The 20,203-nt window shown below is 54.0% G+C and overlaps 1 protein-coding gene across 10 annotated transcripts in view; it reads right to left on the bottom strand.

The window, feature by feature from the left end:
• Positions 1-769: 769 nt before the first annotated feature.
• HM13 (histocompatibility minor 13) overlaps positions 770-20,203 on the bottom strand; it is a 39,092-nt gene continuing 19,658 nt past the window's right edge. The window contains exons 4-13 of one of the 10 annotated variants that reach the window (XR_011466576.1): positions 19,826-19,914; positions 17,948-18,087; positions 17,725-17,850; positions 16,971-17,028; positions 13,998-14,081; positions 11,034-11,070; positions 8,661-8,763; positions 4,488-4,573; positions 2,071-2,273; positions 770-1,214 (exon numbers count right to left, since the gene is read on the bottom strand). Coding sequence is in view for 8 of the 10 variants with exons in the window: in XM_070381533.1 (XP_070237634.1) it covers positions 1,373-1,493; positions 2,127-2,273; positions 4,488-4,573; positions 8,661-8,763; positions 11,034-11,070; positions 13,998-14,081; positions 16,971-17,028; positions 17,725-17,850; positions 17,948-18,087; positions 19,826-19,914 (991 nt within the window). In the remaining 2 variants the exon portion in view is untranslated. The other 9 variants (XR_011466577.1, XM_005887918.3, XM_070381533.1 and 6 more) reach the window with 9 other exon arrangements.

The following is a 20,203-nucleotide window of genomic DNA, read 5'->3' as shown; positions in this document are numbered from 1 at the left end:
CCTTGCCTGGTCCACTGGGGGTTCTCCTTCGGGCCAGGGCTGCTGTCTTTGGCAAACTGTGGAGAAACCCTGGCTCTGGGATCTCCAGTTCTTGGGCCTGGATGGCCTCCCAGAAGCCCCCTCCCCAGCCTCTCCAGGGGCACTGGGGATGGCTCCGAGGATCAGGATCCTTCTAGCTTTGCAGCAGTAGTTTTGGGAAGAAGCCCAGGAACAGGCAGAAGGGGAGTGGTGGGTCCTCCATGTCTAGGGTGATCTAGAGTCCCAGGCTCCCCAGCTGAAGCCATGTGAACGTTGAAACCACGGAGGATGGGTTCTGCCAGCCTGGGAATAAAATCCACTCTTTCCTGGGGCCTACGTGGCCCTGCTGCTTCCCTGGCTTCACAGATAATGGCCCTCTTGCTGAGTCAGGCCAGACTTTGGATACCATAGCCTCTTCCCCACAGGCCTTTCCTCCAGAATGTGATGTAGCCGGTACCTGTCCAACACCCTCACTGCCCCCAAGTACTGGGAGGAGCATGGCAGGAGAACTGGAGGGCTGGGCACAGGGCTCGAGGGCCCCCTCTGCTGGTCAGAGGGCATCTGGGGGTGCTAAGCTGGCACACTGGCCACACGCTGGGTGGGCAACCAGGATGGAGGGGCCAGAAGGTCAGGGCCTCACCGCAGGTTGCGACAGTCCCCCATCCCCAGGAAGGGGCTTACATGAAAGTCTCTGGGGGGGAGGGTGAGTAGTAAACCCACTCTAAGGTACTGGGTGAGAACGTTCTCAAAGTGCAGTGGCCTGCCCAGGCAACGGGATGAGTTTTTAATGTGAGGCAAAGTCAGTCCACAATACAAAAGTCTAAAAATCAGACCCACTTTTCCCACCTGGCACCCAGGGATTGGGGGGGTGGGGACAGTTGGGGGCTTCCTTTGCAGGCAGGAGATGGGGAGGAGCAGAGAAAGGCCAGAGAAGGGGGAGAGGGAACCAGGCCCTGGAGGCCCCGCTGGAGGGAGCTTGCTGCCCCTGCCCTTCTCTGGGAGCTGCCTGCCTCAGCGGCAGATCCACACTGTGCGGGCTGGTGTGCGGCCAGCCCGCCCGGGTGTCTGGCCCTTGCAGGGTCAGGCACCAGCTCCATCACTTCTCCTTCTTCTCCAGCCCCTTCGATGTGGTGGCCTCTGTTCCCTCTCTGGTTTCTGTCACTGCTGCTGGATCCTTAGGATTTGACTCCTCATAACTGACCGGAAAAACAAGACAGAACAAGGACGACACACTTAGAGGAGGGAAGGGCAGAATCTTTGTGCCCACCTCCCACCATCACAGGAAAACCCTGGGCACAAACATCCTTGGCCCAGCACCTTCCAGGACTTGGCCCGGCCCCGCCGTGCGCCCTCCTCAGACCGGCTGCTGGTTCCACTTTCTCTGTGCCTGGTGGTGCCAAGAGGTGGCAGGGCAGCAGCAAATGGAGGAGAGGTTGGGCTTGTGCAGACCCATTTTAAGCTTCCTGGACCTCCCACTGGGGAAAGAGAGTGGGGAAAAACAGGGACAGCCAGGATGAGGCTACAGGACGAATGGCTGCCTCCCAGGGCACATAACAGGAGTCGGAAAGCTCAGCCCCAGGGGCGCGGGCGGGTGGGCAGGGGGGCTGCTCTACTGACAAATGGCAAGGTGCCACTCTCGCAGGCAGACACCCTGGCTTAGCTCTTCCTTTGGGCTCCATTCACTGAGCAAGTGAGTTCATGCCAAAGATAATGCTCACATTTCCTCACCACATCAACCCTGTGAGGCAGGTATGTGCCCACTTCTATATGAACAAAGAGAGGTTCCGAAAGGGGAAAGTGAAGGTTATACACTTGCTCCAGGTTATGTATATGCAGAGCGGTAACAGTGTCCACGGCTGTGTGACCAGGGCTGCTGACCACCACTCTCAGGTGAGCCCCACAGTACTGGTGAGGCCGCTGGGGTTCTGGGGCCCTGCTCCCCCGCCCCTCGACTGGGCACTGTGGCTGCCTGGTGGTGGTGGAGCTGCCTCTTGCTGCCTGCCCCAGCAATGCTCCCTGCCCCGTACACTGGAGTGGGGGTGTCTGCCCTACCTTGGGCCCCGGGGCAGTAGGGGGAAGTGGGCAGGTGGGCACCCGCTGGGTATTACATGGCGCTGGGATTCTGCGGGCGCCGGCGGCGAGGGCCAGCTAGCTTCTGCTGCATGGAGTCCGCCAGGCTGGCTGGGGAGCCCGAGACTGTGGGGAAGTGGGTGAGCCTCGGGGTGTGAGGCAGGATTTCCGCTGAGGACTCGTAGCTGTGTGAGAGACAGACAGAGACAGAAAAAAAGAGATGGAGAGGAAAAGACTAACGAGGACAGAGATTTCTCTTCCAGGGAGCAGAAGTGGGTCTTACTTTTATCTATCTCTGCACTTTCGAACTCTGTGGAAAGAAGCCAGTATTACTTGGAGGATAAAAAAGAAAAGGTGCACCTACACAGGAACACACTCTGCAGAAGAACAGGGAGGCCCTAGATGTATCTGTACGTGTCTCAGGTGGTGCTAGTGGTAGAGAACCTGCCTGCCAATGCAGGAGACATAAGCGACGTGGGTTCCATCTCTGGGTGGGGAAGATCCCTAGAGAAGGGAATGGCAACCCACTCCAGTATTCTTGCCTGGAGAATCCCATGGTCAGAGGAGCCTGGCGGGCTACAGTCCATGGGGTCGCAGAGAGCCGGACACGACTGAGCGACTGAGCACACACGGAGATGTTCTGCTGCTGTGAAACATCTCTCAGACACACCCTTGTGTGAAGAATCAGGACGCAGAATGCCCCAAGAACGCCACCGCCTGCGTGAGGACGTGTACACACATTCACGCTTTCAGGTGCAGAGACACCTCTGGATGGCCAGGGACGGGGCTGGCTGCGTGGGCGGCTGGGCTATGAGGGGGCTGGTTGTCCCTCCCCTGCTATGGAATTTGCAACCACGTGAATGTGTTATCATTTAAAAAGTAAATGAATAAAAAAAGGAGAGTGCCACTAAAGGGAAAAGTAAAACCAAAGATAAGGTGGAGAATTAGGGAGAGAGATGGGCAGAAGAGAAGAGAGACTATTTGCTTTTTCACCTCAATCTAAAAACCTCCTGGGGGGGGTGGGGGGCAGAAAGGTGGGGCACCCATGTGGGCAAACTTTTACAGAAACCAAGCACCAAGTGGGTGAAGGCAGGCACCCTCTGTCCTGGCTGGGGAGGTCAGCCCCAGTAGGTGCTGGGGGCTGAGGCTGGCTGAGAGCCGAGGGTGAGGGTAGGGACTGAGCTCAGGGCCCAGGTCCCATTCCTGCCCCCAGATCTGCCCCCTGGTTCACCCCCAGCCTTGCCTCAGAGTCCACAGAGCTTTGCCAGGTCAGCAGCCCTGGGCAGGCAGGTTGGGAGCCTGGGGCTCTGAGGCAGGGCAGGGAGGGCAGGGGCAGGTATGGGGGAGGGGTGAGTCACAGGCTCCCCTACAGGCAGCCAGGTGCACAGAAAGCTCTGGCAGGCACTCGAGGGACAACCTGGAGGCCAGGCAGGTGGAGCTGGTGGAAGGCCCCAGAGTGGGCAGCTTCAGCTGCAGCTGGCAGCTATTTCTGGGTCCCTGGCGGGTGGGGCTGGTGCTGCTGGGGTGTAGACACCTGTCGGAGTCACGCAGGCCTGGGGGTCAGGGTGGGGCTGATCACGGGTGTGGCAGGTGTGTGGACAGCCACAGAGAAGGGGTATGTGTGTGACTAAGATGGAGAGAAAGCAGCCGGCTCTGGGTTACAGCCACAGCGGCAACTGGACATAGACTGACGCTGGAGTTCTAACCAAGCATTTCCATCACACTAGAGTCCCCCTGCGGAGAAGGCAATGGCACCCCACTCCAGTACTCTTACTTGGAAAATCCCATGGACGGAGGAGCCTGTTAGGCTGCAATCCATGGGGTCGCTAAGAGTCGGACATGACTGAGCGACTTCACTTTCATTTTTCACTTTCATGCATTGGAGAAGGAAATGGCAGCCCACTCCAGTGTTCTTGCCTGGAGAATCCCAGGGATGGGGGAGCCTGGTGGGCTGCCGTCTATGGGGTCGCACAGAGTCGGACACGACTTAAGTGACTTAGCATAGTGTAGAGTCCCCTGTGTCACTCACGTGTGGACACTGAGGCTGGGGGCGGGGAAAGACCTGCCTGAAGTCATATGGTGGCAGGGTCGGGATGGGAACCCAGGGCTCCCGACAGTGGGGCAGCCTGCGGTAGGGAGTCTACACAAGCCAGTCCCCTTTCATGACTCAGCTGGCATCTGGTGTGGGGGCTGCCTTGAAAGCCCAAAGGCCATTCCCACCCCTGGCTACTGGCCCACGGAAGGGTTCTGCTGGTGCCCACGGGCACCCACGTGCTGATGCAAAGGGCAAGGCTGGTGGCATGAACAGTGTTCCCCCGGAGGCACGTACCCACAGCCCTCAGAGGCTCCGCCAGCTGCCTGCAGTGCTAGGCAGACCCCTGCTCCCTGCCCCCTCTTACCTGAACATTTCGGTCACTTCTCCCTTGGCCAGTGCCACCAGGACAGGAAAGCCGATACATGCAGGGACCAGGTACAGGAGGGCAGGCTGTGAGAGGACAAAGGCTGGTGATGCAATGCTGGGCAGGGCACCCACTCAGGGCCGGGCCTATCACCCCAACTCTCTTCTGGGTGTGACTGAGGGACAGGTTCTCGAAGCAAGTCAGTGGCTGTGCCTGCACTGGGGCTCCTGACTTCCCTAGAAGCAGCAGCAAGAAGCCCAAATAAACTCAAGTACGCAGGGCTTTCAGGGCGTCCTGGAGTCTGGCTGGCAGCATCCCACTGCCCAGGACACCAGGTTCCTGGTGAGTTGGTCCTACTCCCAGAGACCCTGACTGCCTAGGTCTGGGGCTGGAAGTCTGCACTTTTAAAGACACTCCAGGAGATGCTGTTATAATGACAATGATGATGACACAGCTGCTATGAATGGAGCACCTGCTGTGTCCTGGGATCAAGGTCACCCAGCTGGTCAGGGCCCAGAGCCTGTGAGGACACTCCTGGTGAAGCTGGGTTTGGAGGACAGGACAATTATACCGGCCGGCACTGTTCCTGGAGAACCTACTCTGTGCCCTGAACACAGGCTCTGGCGAGTACTTCAGTCCACCTCCATAACCCCATGACCCTCCTCCTTCTGTACAAGCGGAAGGCTCATGCTTTGGGAGTGGGGAGTGGGCAGCTCAGGCCTTGGAGAGCCTAAGTGGTAAACTGAGGGTTGAACTCGGGTACCCCTAGACTCCAAAGCCATTCTTCTGCTCACAGTGTCTGAAAGCTGGACCTCATGCTACTGCTCAGCCTTCCACGGCCCCTACTGCTCCCAGTGGCCTGACGTCCTCAGGAGATGTGACCCTTGTTTCCCTCTCCAACCTCACCCGCCCTGCCCTGCTCTGGCCACATTGGTCTCGTTTTGGTCCTCTTTGTCACCTGCAGCCACAGGATCTCGGCACGTGCCATTTCTAGGATGTTCTTCCCATCTGTGCCTACTTTGCTTCTCCTTCAGACTTCAGCTCAGCAGTCACTTCTGTGGGGAAGCCTTTGCTCGCACTGAGTTAGGCCCTCTTGCTGCACACTCAGGGCCCCTGCAATTCTTCACGGCATTCTCCAGCAACTTGGAATGAAACATCCCTGGGCTGTTACAGGCTGGAGATTCTCTCCTGTTAGGCTGTTAACTCTGTGAGGGCAGGCTCCACAGTTATCTTGTTCACTGCTGTCTTCCTACTACTCAGAAGAGGGCCTGGTGAATACTAAGCTAATGGCTCCCTCACAAAATACAGAGGGTGCCCTGGAGATGACTTGGGTAAGAGTGAAGGAGACATTGTTCCTAAAGCCAAGCCTCGTTCCTAAAGCCAAGCCAGCCCCTGGCTAGAGGACAGGGCTCCACAGTCCCCGAAAGCTGACCATCAGACCATTTTCAGACTCTTGCCATGGATAGGCTGTGAACTACCCCACTTCACACAGGTTAACCTGGAACCTAATTACACCCTGAGCACTTGGATCTGAGTTTTATAGATGCTGCTACTGAGGTTCAGACAGAGGGAAATGACCTGCCTGCAGTCACACAGGGTGTGTAAGTGGCTGAGTTGGGATTTAAACTCAGGCAGCTGAGCTTCTTCCCCTGCATCAAGTCTTTGCTATGAGATCAGCTTTGGGCCAGGAACGACAGAAATCATGACAAAAGCCTGCATCAGGACTCAAGATGGGCAGCCAAAGCAGTACTCAGGGAAAAGTTTATAACTCTAAATGCATTTATGAGAAGACTAGAAATAAACAATGCAAGTTTTCAAATCAGGAAGCCCCAAAGAAGGAGGAAAAGAATGAAGGCAAAACAAAAATTAATGAAATAAAGCAAATACAAACTTAATACAATTTAATTTCTGAAAAGCAGAACACTTAAGAGATGATGAAATTGAGATCAGAGGAGAAAAAAGGATCTGCCCTAAATCACATAGTTGGTCAGGATACAGACACGGATTCCCTGTCACTTAAATCCAGTGTCTTCTTCATCAAGGCCAGGCTGGGCAAAATAGAGGGTTCCTGGGAGGAAGGTGGGTAGATATTTGGCCCCACCAAGGTCTTCCTCACTTAAGAGCCAACAGCAATTGAGGTGCTCCTTTGGGAAGAAGTGTTTGCTTAGTATCAGAGGGATACAAACCTATTCTTTTCTTTCCTCTCAAGGCACCAGGGAACCTCTCCAAAGAAATTCAGTGCTAAGGAGAGGATGGGATGTACAGCTTGGGGCAGTGAGCTGGGGGTCAGGACTCCTGGGTCTCCATCAGGCCTTGGCTTGCTCTGTGACCACAGATAGTCCGTTTTCCTGTCTGGGCTTCCCTCTCCGTCTGTACAGTGAGGGCACCTGATGATCATTAAGGACCTTTCTTTGGAGGTTGCTAGTCTTGGCCTGGAGTACATTTTTGATAGAGGTTAAAAGACACACAGGCAGAGGTGACACCCTCCCTAGGGAACTGCTGGCATAGGGACTGCCTATGTCTTGGTGAGGGAGGAGGAGCTCAAAGAACAGGTTCCCCTTGTGTCCAGAGCCCACCTCAATGAAGACTTTCAGGGAGATACCCATGTGGATGATCAGGGAGAATAGGTGGCTGCTGCTAGGCAATAGGGTCGGCTTGTGGTCAGGAGTCTAGGGCTCCAGCCAGGGCCGAGCTTGACTTGCTGTGTCACGTAGGGAAGGCTCCTTTTCTCTCATGTAGAGGACCACCTCTCCCACCTCTGCCCCCAGCCTGTGTGAGAGCTCCCAATGGAGCCTTCTGAGTCTAAGGCAGAAGGCAAGCCTGCCACCTGGTGGCCACCTAGGGGATAGCTCTGGGCTTGGAATCTGCTGGGGCTGACAGCTGGAGAAGACACCTCCCAAGACAAGGCCCAAGTACTCCTAAGTGCATGTCCCTCTCAACTTGCACAGCTCCTGAGGTCATCTGGAGCAGATGTGAATGAAAGGGGCTTCCTCACTGGTTCTTGGTTTCTCTACTGATGAGGACCTTGAACTTTCTGTATAGTGTTAGTATCAATTTCACAGTGTCTGTAAGGACTCAATGAGTTAATGAGCGAAAGGTTAGTTTGCACAGTGCCTGGCAAACTAACAGACTAACTGGGTCAGCAGCTTTTGTGATTAACTCAAAGGTGGCTTCTCTGTGGCCGGTGCCCAGGGAAGGGAGAAAGGAGGAGGGGGAAGGATGGAGGGAGCACAGCAATACCAATTGGGTCAGACGTGGATCTGAGCACTTCACTTACATTAACTCATTTCACTCTCAAATAACCCCAAGGTGGCTACTACTATTTATCCTCATTTTCTGTTTTCATGAATCAATGAGGAATCCTAAGTGTAACTTCAGACAGTAGAGCCTGGATGGCCACCAGGGCTCTCTTAGACTCCATTCCACACGGCCTTTCCCATGGCTGGGGGTTCATAACCTGGGCTTGGTCTTCGTGTGACACAGGTTTGAATTCTGGGTCCATCACACTTTCCACGGAGCACCTGAACTGCAGCTCCTCATCTGTTCACAGAACCCTCACGAAGCACCGAGCAGAGCCTGGCACAAAGGAAGTACTCTGATTTCCAGCAGAGAGCAACCCTGTCTGCTGGCTTCCCCTCCCGACTCCTCCTCTCCAGGCCACACTGACAGCTCCTGGCCTGGTCCACTTGGCAGCTCAGCACCCATCTAGGAGAAGGCAGAGCCTGGCTGGCTTGGGGGATGATGGGAGGGAGATCCTGACATCCTATCACTTGCCTGGGGGGCAGGCAATGGGCTGAGACCGCAACAAACACCCACCCGATTCCGTTCTTCTGTCTGCCACCACTACTGAGGCTGAGAAGCCACAGCTGGGGCCACGCAACACTCATCTGGCCCAGATGTGGGCAAAAATCTGCTGAGAGGGCTCAGGGAAAGGTTTTGCCTTCCTTGAAGGTCACAGGCTCGGCTGGCAGCCTTCCTCCTCCCCCTCCTCACCACTAGCGTGCATGTACTACCTGAAGCCGGGCTGCCATCTTGCACCAACTATGGGTGAAAGCCCGAGAGAATCACAGACACGGCTGCTCTGCACCCCTGGGTCGCCTGCACGTGTGACATGGGAGTCCTGGTCACCTGCAGTGAAAGCACGCCCTGTACACGGAGGACAGTCATGCTCACCTGGGCGTGCTTGAAGATGTGCATGATGAAAATGGTAAGGCCCAGGCCGAAGATGTAGGCTGCAAAGCTGGTGTAGAAGTAGGTGTGGGTGTTCTTCTTCAAGCTTCAGCGACGGCATGGGGTAGAGAGAGAAAGTGAGACACAAGCACTGCAGAGCCACATGCCCTCTTAGGAGAGTAGCTGGGGAGACCCTGGAAGCTGTGTGGGGCTGAGGTTATGGGCTGTGGGGTGTGGAGATGGGCGTGCACTCTGGTTCTGCCCCATCTAAGCATCTCTGGACCAATCACTTTCCTTCGCTCAGCCTCAGTTTAATCATCTGCAAAACAGGAATGCCACGCGCCATCTCCCTGATGGTTGCTGAATATCAAATGCTATAATCGAGAACAGCGGCTATGAAGCTCAGGTCAGCATAAAAATCACCTGGACAGCATGTTAAAAAATAAAGAACTGTGTGGGAATTCCGTGGTGGCCTAGCGGTTAGGATTCCAGGCTTTCAATGCCATGGCCTGGGTTCAACCCCTGGTCAAGGGACTGATATCCCACAAGCTGAGCAGCATGGTCCAAAAAACAAACAAACAAACAAACAAAAAAAACACACAGAACCAAAACCCCCCCAAAACAGAACAGAGTGCTAGGCCTAGTTCCCAGGGAGTCTAATCTAATGGGTATGGGGATCTGCATTTTGGTATTTGTGTGTATGTGTGTTTTATAACTTTATTTTTGGCTTTTTAAAAATGTGTAGCTGATTTATAACATCATGTTAGTTTCAGGTGTATAACACTGTGATTCAGATATTCATATATTCTTCAGATTCTCTTCCCTTATAGGTGATTACAAAGTATTAAGTACAGTTCCTTGTGCTAAACTGTAGGTCCTTGCTGGTTTGGGGCTCATGTTTTGAGGAACTAAGATGCAGAAACTTAAGTTAAGTTCTTACTTTTAAGTGCAGTGGAGCTAATAGTTCAGTAACCCATTATGGATACTAAAAAGATGCTGATTACGAGGATAAAACACCAGTGGCTTCCTGGGCAATTCGCCTAAGGTCAGCTTCAGAAGAGCTGACCCACAAGCATCCTGGCATTGCCATCACTTGATGCCCTTTCACGAAGCCAGCTCAGGACCTTTGTGTGTGTCTAGCAACATCTGTGGAATGAAGGGGGACCGACTCCCTTCCCTTTGCCCTGGCGGCTTCCAAGCTGGGAGCCGCAGTCCACTGAGAACAGTCCTGCTGTGCAGCCTGGAATACAAGAGACTCCCTTTGGGAACGGTGCAGATTCTGGAACAAGCTCCCAAGGACCTGCAGGACAAGGATTCTTCCTTGGAGGGTGCTGCCAGCTGAACCTGGTTCTCTAGCAAATGGCCTGGAGACTCCTATAGGTTTCTCTTTGTATGACCTCTGGAAACCTAGCAGTAGAGCAGCCAGCACAGCACAGACGTGTTTCTACTTAGAGACCGGCCAGGTCCCTTCCAAAGGCTCCACAGTGGCCCTACCCAAACAACCCAGAGTGATGTGAGCAGCGGAAAAGTTCGGTTCTGCATGCAGCCTGGACTTCCATGATGCTGGCAATGGGTTTCTCACTACCACTTTCAACATTATTACTGTTTTTGCAACTACTGGACATAAGGAGATTAAGGAATAGTCCATAAACCAGCTCAAAATTAAGCATATACATGCAGAAAGCCCTCCTCTAGGAAGACTGGGCGCCTCCTGCTGGTGGCAGGCCCAGCTTTGCCCAGGTGCATTCACCCACCTGAAAAGGTGCAACCTTTTCTGAGTTTCAAGTGGTGGCTCAGCTTGGCCCCCTTCCCTCTCCCTTGTGCTCACTTTCTACAAGGGACTGAAGAATGTCTGAGTAAGGAGAGGGTGGGTAACAGCGAGAGCAGCTGGGATACGGAGACCTGACCCGTGGCTGATAAAAGTCGGTGGCAATGAGGGCTGCACCTGCTGCTGGATGCCCTGGGAGCCACCGAGGCCAGCCGGTCTCAGCACTCCCTCCACACTGTCCCCGTCAGCCCCAGGCAGGAACGACCACTAGCTTCAGGATGAGAAACCTTGCCTGGAAAGGTCAGTTTCCTTGCCAAGACCACTCAGTGAGAAAGCACTAGGGGCGCCACCAGGACCTTCTGGGATTCCACCTCAGCCTGTGAGTCACACCTTCCCCACCCTCTCCAGGCTCTCTGGGCACTTAGAATCTCAGAATGTACAATGCAGATAAAATCAGAATTGTTCCGGCTGCTGTTGGGTGGAGGGTCTGTGACCTGAGGTACCCTCTTTGGGCTCCTCCAAATGGAGGAGCCCTAGAGAATCTCCTGCCTGGGTCAGGGAAGGCCTCACTTGTAGAACCTGAGGACTAGGGTTCCTAAGTGGCTTACCTGATGTCGAAACGCAGCAGCAAGGCAATGAAGATTCCTGCGGGGAGAAAACCAGGGTTAGATGGAGATAGGGAAGAAGCATACAACTGACAGCTGGGTCCCAGCCTGCCATTCTCAGCCACAGAGCAATCATCAGGGGACAAGGTGTGGCTGAGACTGCCAACTGCCAGCAGAAATCCTGTTTCTCTACCTTCAGTCCACCTGGAACAATGGGGGAGCCTCACTGGAAGAGGGAGGAAGTGGCAGAACTGTTCCAGGTAGACTGTTTTGGCCTGGGACCACACTGACTGGCACCTCACAGCACCATTTGCTGTACCACCCGGGGTGCAACCAAACATTTACAGGATGCTTAGGCACTAGATGCTGTAGGAATACAGTGGGAGCAAAACCTGGGGCGGGCATGCTGATCAAATGTTAACAAAGACCAGTGTGAGACTGTAACTGTGAAAGGGTGCTCCTGTGTCATGGCAAGGTCTATCATGGGATGAGACCCAAGCTGGGGGTGCTGGGTGGGGAGGAAAGAGGGCTTTTTTGAGGAAGTGACACTTGCCAGGGAGAGGGAAGACCATGTGCAAAGGTCTTGAGGAAACAGAGCTCAGGAGGTGTGGCAGGACAGGCTGCAGCCCAGAGTAGGAGATGCTGGGGGCCGGATCTGCCAGGCAGGGCCCCGTGGGGGCGAGAAGAGTTGGGTCTTTATTCTAGGAGTAAGGGGACACTTCTGGAAGTGTTCTAAGCGGGAGAATAACATAAAAGATTTCGAAAAAGACCCATGTGGCAGCTGTTTGGTGGGTGGGAGAGCGCAGAAGCGGACACTAGGAGGCTCTGCAGGAGCTCAGGTGGGGACAGTGAACTCTGTCCACCCACTGCACTCCTATTTGCACTTTGAAATCTGGCCTAGTCATCCCCAGAAACCTGAGTCCCTGAGACACAGCCACCCAGTCCAGCCTCGGTATGTTGCACACACATGGCCATCCCTGTGTCTCTCCCTGACTTGTCTTTGGGCTCAGACACAGCAGGGCTGAACCTCATTTGGTTGAGAGCAAGCTCTTAGGAAGCAAACATTCTATGCTGATGAGAAGCACCGACTGGCAACATGTGATTCATTTCAAAGAAGAAAATGATTTAGTCCCCAGCGAAGACTACAGCTGGGAGCTGGTGGGTGGTGAGAACAGACAAATGCTGCCTTTCTGGAAACAAAACTAGGAATTCAGTGGCCCCTGGCAGCTGAATTCTACAACTGCTCTTCAACTAATCCACAGGTCAGAGCTCCCAAGAGCTTCTTCTACTCATAATACTGCATTTGATCCTTAAAATAACACCCCGCAACCTATTCTTCCTTCAAGATTATCCCTGAGGCTCTGAGAGGATGCAACTGTCACACCAACGGTGACTGTTGGAAGACTTCTGATACATACAGGCATTTGTGGATATGCAGAGATGTCCTGTGCAGGCCTGGAGCCCAGCACCGCCCAACAAGGACGCCTGGGGAAGTCTGTGGGTGCCTGGACAGACCCTGCTCTGCAGGGCGAACCGAACACACTTCATCCCTGATGGGGCTTCTTCCCTGCCTCCCAGCACCATAAGCTATGGGACACCTGGATTCAGGACCATGCATGACCTCTTAGGCAAGTCTCTCTTAACCTCAGTTTCTTCATCAGCAAAATGGAAATACTCTCTACCTCATCGGGCTGCTAAAAGTAGCAAAGATAATATATAAAAAAACACTGAGCATACTGCTTGGCAAACACCAGGTGCTTAACAAACGACGGCTCCAGGATCGTGATCTTACTATGGTTGTTACTGCCATAAAAGCAGTTTTGACAACATCACCTTTCTTTGCAGTCACATAGACCTGGTCTGAGTCCTGTCCCTCTTGCCGGCTAGTGTGTGAATTTACGTTAAGTCCCTTCACCTCTGAGCCTCAGGTTGCTCACTGCTACGAGAGAGAAAGCCTCTGCTTCACCACCATACGTATCATAAAAGGAAAGTGTCACAGAGAAGTGCCTGTATACTCCCGCTCACTAGCAGGATGGCTATTACTTCCCACACTGGAAAACAAACTGGCTTTTAATTTGTTCCAAGCTTTCTTCTTTTAAGCAAACACCAGGGGTGCTTCTAACCCTCTGACCCGAGCCTCTGTGACTAGGGAGTAAGAATGCTCTTTGGGTGCGCAGCACCTCTGTCACCGGGCCTAGGTCTTCCAGGCACACAGCATCCAAGTCTCAGCCGTTTTAGCTGCCCTGAGAGAGGCAGCTCAGCTTTGCCCAGTTTCTTGACCAGCAGTTTGGGCTGCAGGCCCCCAGGATGCGTGCCCATGCTCAGGCCCATACACAGGCGTACCTGTGCCCATATCCACAGGCGTGCTGACTAGCACCCACACACATATAATGGACCCAGAGGCCAGGTCGTGTGGTCAGGCAGGTGCAGGCCACTGGTCCCTCTGCTAAAACTGCAGACACAGGAGCACAGCTGTGTGCCCCGTGTCCACGCACAGTGCGTGCTCTCCCTGGTGTCCTCCCAGCACTGGGGAGAGGGGGGCCAAGGAGACTGTGGCAGTTCTAGCACACCTGTGTCACCTGTAAACGCTGGGAAGGGTGTGTGTATGTGCAAATGTGAGGGGCCCAGATTCCTTTAAGACTGCCACTGAATGTGCTTATATTTCAATCTGTCATATACATTTATTTCTGCAGCTCTCGAGTAATGTCTGTTCACCCAGCCAAGCTCCATGAGGGCAGTCTTGCTCACCACCATTCCTCCGAGGGTCCAGCCCACGCCTCTGCTCCATGTGTGCTGAGGTGGACCCCCTTCACCAAACCCTGGGCAGGTGATGATGGGGGAATCGTACAGCCTAACCCTTCCTTCTTCCCTCTCCTGGTGAGTGAGACTGTGTTGCACAGGACGACTCCTTCTCCATGGAATCCCCTTCCACCCCCTGCACTTTGGCCCCTGCCCTGGCCCCGTCACCTGGAATGACGATGTCTCCGAGTCCCAGCATGGCAAAGTTGTCCGCTTCCAGGCCCTTCTCCAGCAGGTCCTGGGGAAACACCACTGGAGGGGGAGGCAGGGATGTGAGGAGCTGGTGAGAGCCAGCTCATGCACTCCTAGCCTCCATCTCTGGTGTATGGAACTTACACACTTGCGTTGCTGGGTGGGAGGATGGGAATGGGGAGTCAAGAGGATGCTGACGAGCTGAAGGGGGGTGTGTCCATCTGGAATCACAGCTAGTTAGAGCAGGAAGAATCTAGAATCATCTAGGCTAAAGGTTTAATGCCTTTACTGAGCTATAACTCACATGTCATACAATTTCAATGCCTTTTAATAGCCAGAACTCTTTGGTTAAATGGGACTGACCCCAAAGCCCAGCATATAAAAGATGAAAGAGCCCACACAGTGCTGGCATCTAATAGGCTTTCCATCTCACCACAGGACATGTGGACAGAGCCTTGTTCTGAAGAAGGAAGAGCTTGGGCTACAGGCTTTCTGTACCTGTTGATGAGGAGGAGGCTGCTGCTGCTAAGTCACTTCAGTCGAGGAGGAGGCTACATACCTACAAATCCCTTGCTTATAGCCCCTTACTCAGAAATCCTGCTGGCCAACTTGTTTGGATAAATACAGATTGAGGAAAACGCCTCCCTGTATGTCCAGTTATGGCAAGGGGCAGCTGTAACTGGATTTCACCCAGACAGCCTTGGAGCAGAAGTTCACCAGTTATGTGTGGGCTTCAGGGTCAGACTGTGTGGGTCTGAATCCTGGATCTGCTGTGTGACTTTGTACAGTTTACTTAACTACTCTGGGCCTTAATTGTCTCACCTGTAAAATGGGTATAACAACCGAACTGACCCTATAGTGTTGTGATGAAGATTAGGTTATTTGAACACACTGTTAACTTTAACTGTTACGTCTTTACCAACCCAGTCCTGCTTCTGTGTGAGGCTGCCCTCCTAGGTGATGAATCAAGCGTGGTATAAGGCTAAGACAGTCAGGACAATCTGGTCTCCGAATTCCTGACTTCCCTTCAGCTAGGGGTGGTCATGTGACCCAGCTCCAGCCAATGGCATATAAACAGAGGTAAGACGGGTGGGTTCTGGGCCAAGATTGTGCTTCCCTAATGAATCGGACAGAGTCCTTCCCTGTCCTCTTTTTCCTGCCTTGAATACAGTCACAGCGATTTACAGCCCTCCTTGTCTGAGCCTCCTAAACCTGCTATCATTCAATCCTGAGTGGCAGATCTGGAAACCTACAGAGGTGAAGTCTCCCCACTCAGGCCACACAGCCAGCACGTATCAAATATGGGATTCAAATCCAGACTTTCTGACTTCACTAACTGTCCACTTAACCACTCTGCTAGACTACTCCTAGCAGTAGAGGGCAACAAGCTTTCCCCCTAAGACAAAATCCCCAATTCCAAACACCAGAAACCAGAGGGGACTGTCATTTCCCTGTCCAGAGTCTTCCAATGGCTTATTCACTGCCCACTGGGCAGCAGCCGGGCTCCCTGACATGCCATCCTCGGCTTCCTCAAATCTGGCCTCTTTTCTGCTGCTCCCCTAAAGTCACCATGCTCCTTCTCCGATTCTCTGCTCCTTTCACGCATTCTTCTGCTTGCAGCGCTGGCCTGAAGCTGTTCTCTCTTTCAAATGCCCCTACTGCCCCTTCACGCTTGCTAAACGCATATGCATTCTTTGGGACCCAGGAAAGCTTTCCTGACCTGTTGGCTGGGTTCATCCATCACAGCATGTGAGGCACAGTTGCTCTTCTGGCTTGGCCAGCATCTGTTCTCTTGCTCTGCACGACTGCCCTCACCTTACACCCTTGGTTCTGGGAGGCTGCCAACTCAAAACACTGCCCCCAAGCACTGCAGAAGGCGGTGACCCTGTCCTCTGTACCACTCCCAATGGGAGAACCTAGTTCCTGGGCCCGGAGAGGCCCCATGGGTTCATCCAAGCCAAAGCTGGGAGGAACTTTCCTCTGGGGTCACTGAGCCGTGACCCTGTGCAGCATCTAGGAGCAGCCGTGTGACCGTGAGCCTCTCTCCGGCTCACGGAGAGGACCCGTGTGCAGCTGTGGAGTCAGACCATGAGGAGCACAGCTGTTGCTTGGCTCTTGGGGCCGGCTCCATCCTGACTGCCCAACAGGATCCCCCTTCCTCCTTCCATCATGTCTGATGGATTCCGTCCTCCTCTTTGGGTCTCGCAATGCCAGGGAGTGGTTCTTGATAGTCTAAGGCTTAAACCCCAAGCTCATCATGCTTTTCTCATCCCCCTCTGATGAGGAACAATGAACTTGGGCCTGTGACCTGATTCTGGCCTGTGAAATATGAGAGAGGCTGCAGGGAGAATTCAGGAAAAAACATCCCTCTCTGATGAAAGGGAGACATAAAGTTCCCCTTTTCTGCCCCTGAACATGCTGAGAATGGTGGGGTGGAGGGCTGAGGTGACCCTGGCTCTTGGCGATGCCACCGATGGTCATAAACCCAACTCTAGATGCTCCGCCACCGGGCTTGTTGCCGAGTGAAAGGACAACATTTCCACATTACAGAGGTCTGTAGGTGAGGTTTCTAATATTTCTAACAATGGATACACTGAAGAACACAACCAGGGAAGTGTGAGAGGAGTGGGGCAGACAACACCTGCTGGTTATGTGTTACAGGGATCCAGGGAGGGGGCTCCAGGTCTTGATGTGGGGGTGTCCTCCTCTGGAGGCCCCGCGTGCCTTGCCACAGGCTGTTTTAGACACCGCTCTCTATGACCAGGTGGCCAGAGGATGGCTGTGTGGGAATACAGCCGACAAATCAAAGAGAAGGAAACCAGGCCCTAGACACCAGGGAACTTGGAGAAGAAACAGCTGAGGGAGGGTATTAACTGAATCAGGGACCATGCGGGAATGCGACACCAGGGTGGGGGCAGACAGGCTCCCCATGGTGGGGTGGTCACTTACATTTTATTGGTGCCTCAAAGGACTTTGCCACTGTCACCATCACATTGGTGCCAAATACCTAAAAGGAGAAGAGAGGAGTCTGGAGGGAAATGTGTGCAGATGGGAAGGAATGGCTGTGCGTGGCTTTTCAACAAGGGGCTGCCTGCGATGGGCGGGAGAGGGACAGGGAGCCAAGAAGGGTTCCAGAGCAGATGTAAAGTTGAGATGAGGCAGCCAACGACATGGCTAAATGGACACTTCCTGGGGCTCCTTGTCTGGACAGCAATGAGGGGCAAGTCCAAGGAGTTAGGAAAGGATCTCTGATGCCCTGCCTGGGCATCCTGTCAGGTCAGGGCTCTGTCCTTCCCAAGAGAGGAAGTCCTCCAGCACCACTCATTCAGGGGTGCCTCTCAGCAAGGGTGGCAGGTCCCTTAGCCCAGCGCACAGTCTCTGTCCTTACGGTCAGTGTCTTGCTCAACAGTGTCCACTCTTCTGCTTTAACCACCCCTGCCTCAGCTGTTCTGAGCCTCAACTTGCTTGCTGGAGAGACATGGGATAAGCAATCCCCTGCCGGGCTCACTGTGAGGGAGAGAGGACGGCTGGCAGGCACAGGGCAAAGAAAGGTGAGCTCTCGGTGAGCAGGGGTGGGACTCTGCTCTGTCATCTACTTCACAGCCGAGGGCACTGCCCCAGAAGGGACCTGATCCAGGGCCTTACCTGCAGGTCAAGGTGGCTGCCCTCCACCGGACCTCCCGCGCGTCCCTGCCCGACTCACCCAGAAGATGTCGTAGATGAAGAGCCCGCCCAGCAGGATGCAGCCGGTGCTGACGTTGTTCAGGTGCAGGAGCTCCACCCCGTTAAGGGAGAAGGCCAGGCCGAAGAGGTTGTTGGCAATCCAGTGCTGGGGGAAGGAGAGAGTGAGGCCACCTCACCGGTCACCACCTTGCCCCTCCAGCGCTCCAGCACCCCCCGCAACTGCCTAGGCCCTGGCTACTCACCTTCCTCAGCAGGTACCAGACACCAACGATGCTGCTCAGGCCCAGGCACACCAGGTCCTTGGTGTCAAACTCATAATTGATGATCTCTGGGCAGAGAGGCCGGGTAAGTCCACTCCCCGGGGCGGGGCTGCCCCTCCCACCTGTCAGCCCCTGGACGGAGGAGGGCATGGCTGTGGGCTCCGTCAGAGACCCACAGGCTGGGGGTGCTCACTGGAGCCCTCCCCAACCCCAGACGCTCCAATTTCCTAGAGGAGGGAATGGAGGCCCGGAGGGAACCCAGGCCTGACGCAGGGTCAGTGGGAGGTGGTCCACGGTGCTGGAAGCCCACGCTCTGCACTAGCAGCTGGGCAGCCAGCTGGGGAGGCGGCTCCCTCTTCGAGTTTTAGTTTCCTCATCTGTAACAAGGGGATCACAGGGCTTCCCTGGTGGTCCAGGGGTTAAGACTCCACCTTTCCACTGCAGGGGGCGTGGGTTTGATCCCTGGTTGGGGAAGGTTCACATGCCAAGAGGTGTGACCAAAGAAATAAACACAAAACAAAAAAATGGGGGTCACAGCACCTCCCTGATAGGACTGCCATGGGGAGCAAGTGAGGTGGTCCTTACAAAGCACTCAGCACAGAGCCTGCATACAGTGGGTGCTCAACCAATGCTGACTGCACTGAGCCCAAGGCCCTTGCAAGGTCTCAGTTCATTCAGGAATCTTTCTACTCTGCTGCCAAAGGAGTCAAGAAGGTTGCTGGTTAGCCCTGTGTCACCAGTAGAGGAGGAAGCAGGTGAGAGAGAGAGGCCTGGAGAAGCGGCAAGCGGGAGGCCCTGAGCCTGCTCTGTTGGGGAACCTGTGGCAGACATCCTGACGTTAGACCCCTTCTCCATCATCTCCGAGTGTCCTACTGAGGAGGCCCAGAGAGGTGGTGGAGCCTGCCCAGGGTTACAGAGCGCAGGCTTTCCTTTCAGATTCCAGACTGTAGTGGACTGCTGGTTGACCCCAACCGTTGTTCACCCCTCTGTGGTGACAATACCCTGATGGAAACGAGGCCAACTAGCTCTCAGCCACATTTTCCAGCTTCCCCTGCAGCTAAATGGGCCTGCGGAACAGCTGCCTCTCCGTCCTTTGGGACAGCCTGCAAAGCAATGGTGTGCTACCCTGGACCCGCTGACCCGAGTGCAGCAGAGCACAAGACAGGTGAAAACCCCCATGGTCACTGACTGGGCACAGATGCCTACAGATGCACAAAGGAATCATATAAAATCGCTGCTCTCCAGGGACAAGGCAGCGTGTGCTGGGCACATCCCCAACAAGTATGACATTCACAAGCTCAGACTTGTACACAAAAGAGAAATACCTTCCACCTGTCCAAGCTGTTGATAATCCTGTTACAGCAGTCAAACCCACACCCTAACTCACTCACAGGACCCAGGCTTTCCCCAATTCCCTGTGGCTTTCATTTTTTTCAAAAGCCATGGAACCTCCTTTTCAAATCATAGCTAGGGAAGTAATCACACTAAAAACAGACATGATAAAAATAGCTTCAGGAGCCGACTGTTTACTGTTTACTGAGCCAGGCGCTGTGCTGAATGCTTTCCACTCATCACTTACTCACAGTCCTAACAACATGCTTATAAGGGAGGTACTACATTATGATGCTCATTTTACAGATGAAAAAACAAAACAAAACCAAAAAAGCCCAACAAACCCCCCCAAAGCTCAGAGAGGTAACAGTGTGCACCCAGCGGCAGAGTGGGGATGTCATCCCAGAGCCCACCTTGCCCATCACTCGCTGTACCGGGGAGTCCTGGTATCGGAGAGACAAAGGGGAGGGGAGGGAGCAGGAAGAAATCCAAGGTACGGCCAAGGCAGGGGGTGGCGGCAGCACTGACCTTCCTTGTTCTCCCCAGAGCCCTGTGTGAACAGCAGCTGGTACTGTCGGTTTGGGAAGTTGGCTGGAAAAAACTTATTCATGAGAGGGCTGAAAGGAAAGATAAAGCAGGTTGGCAAACAGAGCCCCTGTGGGGGTCCCACAACCCCAGACATTTGTTTACAAGCTGTTATCTCCCAACAACCTCACAGCTGCCCTGAGAGGTAGGTGTTATTGTGCCCATTGTAGAGATGTGAAAACAGGCCCTCAGAGGGCAAGTGACTGCCCAGGGTTACATGGGAAATCAGTATCTTGAGCTGATTTGAGACCTGAACCTAGCTTCTTAGTTATTACCCAAGAAACACAAAAGAGGCAGACTTTCACATAAAACAGTTTTTAG

Source organism: Bos mutus, chromosome 13, assembly GCF_027580195.1.
Source record: "Bos mutus isolate GX-2022 chromosome 13, NWIPB_WYAK_1.1, whole genome shotgun sequence".
Lineage (NCBI taxonomy): Eukaryota > Metazoa > Chordata > Mammalia > Artiodactyla > Bovidae > Bos > Bos mutus.
Note: the sequence above shows the minus strand (reverse complement) of the source record. Positions and strands in the feature narration are given on the sequence as shown.